The sequence below is a fragment of the Gadus chalcogrammus genome, chromosome 2 (assembly GCF_026213295.1).
Source record: "Gadus chalcogrammus isolate NIFS_2021 chromosome 2, NIFS_Gcha_1.0, whole genome shotgun sequence".
In the NCBI taxonomy this organism is placed as follows: Eukaryota; Metazoa; Chordata; class Actinopteri; order Gadiformes; family Gadidae; genus Gadus; species Gadus chalcogrammus.
Window position 1 is genome coordinate 10242609 of NC_079413.1, and position 9032 is coordinate 10251640.

Here is a 9032-nt window from a genome sequence, read left to right on the forward strand (position 1 = left end):
CCCATTTCAGAACACTGCTTTCTGTATAATTTGGATGTGTTACAAGCGCAGGCCTTGAGAATCTGCAGTGGTTCATTTAAAACGTCTCCAGTGTCAGCAATGCAGGTTGAGATGGGAGAAATGCCTCTGAAAATAAGAAGAATCAAGTTAATGCTTGCATACTGGGTTAATCTTCAGGGGCACTATGATACACATCCTGCAAAGAGCGTTTTGAAAGACTGCTGGGAACACAATGAGTCTCATCTCATGAGCTTTGGATGGATTGGTGATGCTAAAGCAGCAACTGTTGGATAATGTCAAATACAGTATAGTTCTACAGTTTAATTATTCTCATCAATTCCTCCCTGGTTATTCCCCTGGAAATGAGCAAGTGGATATTCTGGTCAAACAAGCACTCAATATATCACATGTAGACCTACAGCTACAGGTTCCTCTGAGCAAAGCTGAAGTAAAATCCTTCTTCAGGATATATGCACAAAATACATGGTAGGAGCATTGGGGCATGAGTGAAACAGATAGACATTTGTACAATATACAAAGACACGTTGGTGATGGGAGGAAGGTGGGCTTCAAACGTAGGGATGAAAATACAACCACTCGTCTCAGAATCGGTCATGCAGGTCTGAATTATTCATTGCATAAAATAGGCAAGCATCCAACTGGGAAATGCCAACCCTGTTACCAGCCAGAAACTGTTGCGCATGTATCAGTTAATTGTAATGAGTACAATGCCCAGAGAGACCACCTTTTTCAGACACTAAGCAAGGCAGAACACATTTCGTTATCAGGGCTTTTGGGGAAAACAGCAGGCAATGCCTATATCACAGCATTATTAAGTTCCTAAGGGAAATAGATGTAGCAGAAATAATCTAGTTTTGTTTGTTTGTTTTATTTTATTTCATTTTTTATTATATTATTTTATTTATTTATTTATTTCCTTTTTATTTAGTGCAATATTTCTCGTTCACACTCCAGTCCAGTTGGTGGCGGTAATGCACCTACAAGTTGGTTTGTCAACCGCCAATAAACCCTAAAGAAGAAGAAGAAGAAAACCAACATGTCAGCCTCCTTGTGTTTCACGAGTGTTTTCTAGCGTTAGCAGGAACATTCTGGTGTGTTCAACTTTCGTATGTCTGGTTAGCTATAAGGCGGAGCCAACTGGTACACATTATACATTGACGGCACATCGATTTGTTAGACTCAATCTTAAAGGATAAGCTAAAAGGTAAGTTACTAGACAAGGTGTTTGTACAGTAGCGTTCTGGATCACGTGTGTTAACAGGATCAAATGATGGATACTTGTATCATAGATGTGTGTAATTATTCAAAAACATGTTCATATTCGAAGAGGAAAATATTTGGTTTCAGAATATTTTGCTTGAAATTTTAGGAACCTGTTCATACTCTGATCGTCGTACATGCTGACTGTTATTTATCGCATATTTCATAATTTAATCTCACTTTTTACAGCAATGGCTGAAGGCGGGGACAACCGAAGACATCCCCACAACCTCCAGGGGGTTTTGCGGTTGGCTGTGGAGGCTGGCGCTGCGGGGGACGGACAAGCACCTAGCGTCCCCATGTCAGAGGAGGTAAATAGAAACCACTCAGATGTTTGAATAGGCTGCGTGATCAAACTGCAATTTTTTGAGCGCATCTCTTTATTCGATACATTGTTAGGCCTGATCGTTGCAATGGTTCCCTGTATTGGAAATGTTTGATAATTTCCTCTGGACTCATTTGGACAGATTGGACATCTGCACTTTACCTGGACGCTTGGTTGTATGGTATCATCTATACAGTCAAGCATGTATAGTTTCGAAATTGTACCATATACTGCCATCATGTATTTTTTTTTCTACTGCACCCAATGTTCAGACATATTTTTAAATTCCTATTAATGTCCTGTACTTTCTGCTCTGTCTCCTTAATCCCCCCCCCCACACACACACACAGAGGAAGGAATGGTTGAGGGGGGCGCTGGCTGAGATTTCCAAGGGACAGCTGAATGAAGTGGAGCAGATGAAGCGTTGCCTGGCTGTCCTGCAGAAAGACGGAATGAACACAAAGGAGTGCGAAGGAGAGGAGGGGCAGAGGGATGAGGAGGAAGAGGACGAGAGGGAGACGGCCCTTGAGATTCTGTCTGAGTTTTGTGAGAATCTAGACAATGCCAGAGGTGAGTCGAAGAGAAACAACTGACATGCCTTTTCACAGAGGGTTGGAGATGGGGCCAGATAAGCTTTGTTGAAGAGTAACCAAATAATAAATTAAGCCTCAACAACCATTTTTCATAGTTTGTATAGAGAGTTTGATAACCAAATTTGGTTATTAGGTTTGATATTTAGACGGGTTCTATACGTGTTCACTTTATTAACTCTAGGTTTAATTCTGGGGATTTATAGATAAGACAAACATTAAACACAGCATACATTAAAGCTAGGGACGGCAATTCATTTTAAAGGTCCCATGGCATGAAAATTTGACTTTATGAGGTTTTCTAACATTAATGAGTTCCCCTAGCCTGCCTAGCTAGAAATGGCGTTAGGTGTAAAACGAGCACTAGGTATTCGGCTCCGCCTTTGAAAAATGGTGGCTCAGACGCTCCGATTTCGAATTTGGCCCCATATGTCGTCATAAGGGGCCAAGTTACCTCCCTTCCTCTGCCTTGCCCGACCAGAGAATTTGGCCCTCCAATGAGGTGTGTGTGTGTGTGTGTGTGTGTGTGTGTGTGTGATGACACACACTGTAACGCAAGTGTTGCACACTTCTTTGTTGTTTGGATGTCTGACGTCTCTGGTATTTCCACAACGAGACTCGTAGTGGGGGTTATCTCAGCCATGGTTGAGAAGGAATTGGGGGAAAAGGAACTTTGGCTTTGACTCCCTGAAGTACATGAACCGCGACATGGAGGGGAAAGGGATGGCTGTCTGCGATCGTCTCCCGCCGGAGCCCCGCTGCCTGCTGCCCGCCGCCCGCTTCCCGCTGCCCGCTGCCGAGAGGCACCACCATCGCTAGGCACCACCGCTGCGGGGCGATGGTGCCTCGGTGCTGCCCGCTGCTGAGGCGGTGTTGCCTCGGCAGCGGGCAACGATCGCGGGAAACAATCCCTTTCTCCTCCATGTCGCGGTTCAGTCTATTTCAGATTGAAGTGGAAGAACCCGAGACGTCGGAGAACCCGACGCAGTCCTTTGAGATTCATAATGTCTAGGGCTGTAACGATACGCGTATCGAAACCGAAATCGCGACACTCAAAGCCACGTACCTGTCTCGCGGTGTGAGAAGGCAGAAGCGCGATACGCCCTTTCTAACTCTCCGGTCAAATTGTCTGATTGAAATTGGCTAATAATAGTCTGCTGACACCGCCCCCTCTTATCGATGCCGTAAGTATGCGACGAGATGCCCTCTCTGTGATGACAGCTCTCCGTGGCTACGGAGGATTGCATTTCTCCACAGCCATCGAAGTCCTCATATGCGATATGAACGACATTTATCCAGAGTGGGTCAAGCGCGAAAAAGTTGCCTGTGTGATCCCTGTCTCTATTGTTTCGTGTGATTTGACCGGCAGTTTGTCTGCTTATAGGTCGGAATGAAGCGGCCACCGATTATTTACAGGATGGATGCTTTATTCTACCGGACTCGTTCGCTACTCGCTCGTCCACTCACTCGCTGACGACACACACACATACGCACACTGCCATTCGCGCACACATACGCTACTCGTAACACATGCCTCGTTATTGCGACGTTCATGTTAGACGTTCATGTTTTTTTCCATCTATTGAAAGTTAGGCTATTAAACATGTTGCATTATATACGGCTAGATTATGTCATTATTTAAGCTACATAGCCTAATAAGAAGCGCTAATAGGATATTTGACTAAACCAACCAAACTAGTTGAGGGTTTTTGCCTACCTGCAAGCATCCTCCAACTGCAATCTTTGGTTATTTATTTCTTAGTTTAGCTATACTTTAATAGTATCCTTTCTGTTCAAATCTGTTCAGTGTTCCAAATTATGTTATTAAATGTTACATTAAGTTAATTGTTATATAAGTGTTTAAATAAAATGCTTTTTAAATTAAAAAAAAACGTGGGATGTATCGAACCGCGGGTCAGAAATCGAGACCCGCGGTCTCGACTAGCCAGCTCAATGTGCGACTGGCTAGTAGTGGCTGTAATTGGCACCTTTTAAAAGTATTTTTTGTAATTTTTGTTTACATCCCAACAGCAATCAATAAATCTAATGCTCTGCCAAACGAACAAAAAAATGTTGCCTCTCGGCTACCAGCGCACACTCTGCTGGTGTACTCATTGTCCATGACTTCCACAAGAATAGGCAGACCTATTGCTAGGCAGACCTATTGCTAAAGCTAGCGAACTATTCATGTGTTTTTGGGGACTGGCTTTGAAGGGAGGCCTGAAGGGAGGGGTTGGACACTTTCAAACTCTAGCTTAAGCATTCTAGCACAAGGGTATTGGAGTAACCAATACCCTTGAGAACCAAATTTTGCAACAGAACAGCGACATCCATGGGTAAAGATGCCTAACCACGTACCTGCTCCTTGATGACATGTATTTGAATGAGCTTTTAATGCATATTGGATAAAAGCTGAATAGCAATTAATAACTAAACTGCACATGTTGGTCCTGCGTAATCCTACTCCTTATGTCATGTGTTGCACAGACCTGATGGTCCTAGGGGGCCTTCAACTGTGCGTCTCCCACTGTGTGGGTCATGTGCAGAGCGGTGTGAGGTGGCGTGCTGCCCAGCTGCTCGCGACCTGCGCCCAGAACATGCCGGAAGTTCAGTTGCACCTGCTCGCCATCGACGCCCTCCCGAAGCTCCTTCGGCTGACCGACTCAGACCCCCATCCCACAGTCCGAGTAAAAGCCCTCTACGCCGTTTCATGTAAGATCCTAGACCCCGTTGCTGCCATTCACCACTATTTGTAGCCTTCTTTAGTACTTACAGTGCCCCCCAACCCCCACACCAGGTCTGGTCAGAGAGCAGGAGGCGGGCCTCCGGGCGTTTGTCTCTCAGGACGGCTTCTCTGTGCTGATGCGAGGCATGCAGTCTGAAGACGAGAGGCTGAGGACCAAGTCTGCCTTCCTGCTGCTCAACCTTCTGTCGGCCCACCCGGAACAGAAAGGTAATTCTAGCACTCCTAACTAGAAAGGCTGACTGTTGACGTTCAACGTTGTAGAATTACTCAAAGGCCTAGCATAAGCAGTGTCGAGGATTTTGATAAATATTTACAATTGGTTTCCCTAGCCCTGTTGTGATATTTCAGAAAAATTGGGTAAAACAGCAAGTGGCAGGTAAAGTAGTGGATAGGGTGGTCCCGAATTTGGTCGTAGCTTACTAAAGCTCCCTCCTGCTCTCCTCTAGGTACAGTTCTGTCCATGGGCATGGCTGAACAGCTGGTGTCCGTGCTCCGGTCGCCACATTCCTCTTTCCACGAACACGTGCTTGGAGCCCTCTGCTGGTGAGGAACGCACTTCGTACAAAGTCTCCATCTCCCACTCCGAATGCTAGCGGGTGGCCCAGCCCTTTCTTCCGGCGAATTGAGCGCGCCCTGCGCAAGGGTCTGGAGAAGAGCAATACATTTCTCTCTGCTTCCGACGCGTTTTTGCGGGAGCCAATCACCGAGCTGGCTTTTCCCCTTGGCGCGCTCTTGGCGCTGTAGAAATAAGTGATCCTGCCTAACCAGGATGGCATGGTATTAAGACTACCATGGTTAGGGGTTGGATTGCTAACAATGTTTGGATCTGGTTGCATCTGTATAGGTAGTGTAAGACCCTCTGCATAAGCGTCCACCAAATGGAATGTGTTTATCTGCAGGGTGTTGAATCATACTGCTCCTTTATGTTTCCAGTCTGGTGGAGGACTGTCCCCAGGGGCTGAAGGACTGCAGGAGCTCCTATCTGGGTCTGGATGAGCTACTCAAGCACAGAGCCAGAGACCTCCAGGGAAGAGAAGAGTGCCAGGTACACCTTTACTACCGGGCAACCCCTGTCAAATACATTTTTTTGTTGATTATTGAGCAGACTTTCACTGACGATAAGGACGCACGTTAAGGAATGTCTGCGAACATTGCGGATATAACCCTGTGCCTTTCATCTGGGAGTCAAACATACCCGAAACACCTGAATAACTTGTAGTGTACAATATCCTAAATCGATCTTTACCTTCTAGAAATCCTCTGTGGATAGGGTTACAATTCCTGATGGATTTCTGTACGTGATGATATGGAACCACATAACGATGAGTATGTTTGAGTCTCTAGTGCCTATCTTTTCCTTTGGCTACAGGAAGAACTGGATTTCTGCAAGCAATTACGGGCCACATGTTTCCAAGGGCAACAGACTGACGACAATGGAATGGATCGCTGAACCCTCTGTGGCTTGTTATTCCGGTCACAGAGTTTCGACGTCCGCAAAGACGAGAGAGACTCATTCAGGTTTTCCTCCACTGTGGATGCCTTTATGGACTGCTAATGAGGGTGGCTTGTGTCTTTGACATATGTATAAACCTATTGAGCTTGTGCTAAGTTTGGCCCTTAACTTTGCAAATACAGAGTCAAATGTCTGTTGATGTAGAATTTAAAGTAACTTCTTGTTTCCAGTTTCTTGATATCTTGTTATATTTTCCCCATGTTCAGTTTGTGTCAACATATTTGTCAATCAAAATTCCCACTTAAGTCACTCATAACATGATATCCGTAACAAGTTAATGCAATGAGTTAAGTTTACAAATGACTAGTTATGTTTATGTTTAAATAAACGAGTACCCTTTTATGCGAACCCATAAAATGCTGTATCATTCAATTGACATTAGTTAAAATATCCATTCTAAAATATAGTTTTTAATCTAAAAGGAAGCTTCATAGTGTTTTGACTTCTATTGCACCTTTCAATTATCCGCCTGATCACCAGCCTATAAACGCGAAATGCTTGAGTTTGACCACCGCACCCATTTGAAGTACAGAGGATCTATTTGGACATGAAGCTTTACGTCCAACTCTTCATCCTACTCCTCTTCCGCCACATTGCCCGACCCCAACACTTCTCCCATGGTGACGTAATATCTCTGCAAGATAATGCGTAACCATGACGACCGCGTGGGCTTGTTCCAGTGGTTTGATTGCCTTAGAACACTTGTAGCGTAAGCACACTGTGGGAGAGCAGGATGGACGTGCTACGCAATATTTTCGCAACCTAGCAAGTTGTGACTGCTAGGTTTACCAGGTAGACGGCCACGCCAAATCCCAGAACAGAACAACAAATAACAAAACAACAGCATTGTAGAGACTCGAACGGGAAAAGGTAGGTACATCTTTTTTTATTTTGTTTCTGGTTTGAGTCTCTCTAATGTTGTGTTTTGCTGTTCTGTTTTCTGATTGGCTGTTTGGCACTCCAGGACCATCGTATACAAGTCATATCAACCTGAGTCTACAAACCCCCTAAATAGGCTGCTTGCAATTGGGCAAGATTCAACTTTATAGCTAATCTAACGGTCGGGAGAAACGGAGAGGAGTGCACGATTCCATGTATAGCCCAAACTTTCCTCATCCGTATTTTTAGTTTGTGCCGTTGTTTCCACAACAATGTGAATGGCATGACATAGCTATATCGCTCTCTTCAATTAAATTGAAAACAGGCATGCACATCCAAACTGTATTGCCAGTGAGGCACGTTATACGTGAATATATGTGTTTAGAAAAACACCCGTACTCAACAGGGCAACATGCAATGAAACACATTTTTATTCATTGTAACATTTTAGTACTAGACTGTCTGGATGGTCTCAGGTGGCTAATGATAGAGGGAGATGGCAAGATACTCAGGATGATTGAAAGATTAATAGGGTAAATTATTGGAACTGGAATCACTGATTTTCCTCTTAATGAGGAGATTATAAAATGGAATGTTAAAACTAGTCTCCATAGAGGCTGTGTTTTGCTGTTTAGTGCTCACCTCAATAATTTCCGTCTTCTCAAAGTCAGTTCCTGACGATCTAATGGGAAAGCAGCTCTTTAACCTTTAAGTCTGGCCCCAAGGTCATTGTGCTCAAGTATTTTTGCTGTCCCACTCGACTTGATTGTTTCCTCCACTAGAGATCTGTCTGTCTTACCAGTGGGGTATTCCACAAAGCCGGTTAACCCAGGGTTTGCGGTAACCCTAGGTTTTCCGTTCCAAAATGAACACGGTATGTTAGTTACTATAGAAACATGCTCTGAATCAAACCTGGTCGGAGCAGGTTTTGCGCGGGTAAAGTTTGGAACATAACCCGGTTTCGGGTATTTAAACCCGCGTTCACCGCAGATTTCATGTGTTCACAATGACATTCCCTTTTGATGAGAGGCCTGTTGATATCGGAGCGCAAATTATACGTGCATCTTGGCATATCGGATGACTTTTTGCTGGAGATATATAGATTCTCGCGCAAATCTTTAATATATTTAAGTAGCCTTCTCCAGCCTTACATAGCCAACACTACCAATCGAGGACCTGGCCTAAGTTCACTCCAGACTATTTGCGTAGCCCTCAGTTTTTTGCAAATGGTAGTTTTATCTATAATGTTGGAGATGCTGAGCACATTTCAGTCCTTTCAGATGACCCATCCACGTCCGGACCAATATTTTCATCGACCTCCTATCATACAAAGAGCAATATTGTCTGAGTACTATGCCGAGAGGTGCTTACAACAGAAAGTATAAAATAGTCCTAACGGACTTGCATCCACTGGAGAATGTTTGATCGTAGCCGGCGGCTTCATTACAAGCACTAATCCATCTTGTTCTGTGAAGTTGATGAATTGTCACTTTTAGGTTTTCTACCCAGTTACCAAAAAAAAAACATTTGGAACATATGCGCTGTGGCACGCACATGATTTGCATGTGTTACTTCGAAGGCAAACTAAATCTAAAATACAAGAAAAACACAAAAACCTACATTCAACCAGTACCCTCACATGGCCCCTGACTCTCTGAGGAGGTAGGCCTACCTCCAGGTACCCCCTCCATGCCAGGG

At 44.4% G+C, this 9032-nt stretch overlaps 1 protein-coding gene across 1 annotated transcript; it reads left to right on the top strand.

Annotated features, from left to right (window-relative positions):
• Positions 1–1015: 1015 nt before the first annotated feature.
• On the top strand, positions 1016–6867 carry hspbp1 (HSPA (heat shock 70kDa) binding protein, cytoplasmic cochaperone 1). The gene is made up of 8 exons (XM_056579768.1): positions 1016–1225; positions 1471–1592; positions 1957–2176; positions 4684–4908; positions 4994–5149; positions 5389–5485; positions 5876–5987; positions 6312–6867. The coding sequence occupies exons 2-8, from the start codon at positions 1473–1475 to the stop codon at positions 6390–6392; spliced, it is 1011 nt and encodes a 336-aa protein (XP_056435743.1). The 5' UTR covers positions 1016–1225; positions 1471–1472; the 3' UTR covers positions 6393–6867.
• The last annotated feature ends 2165 nt before the right edge of the window (positions 6868–9032 follow it).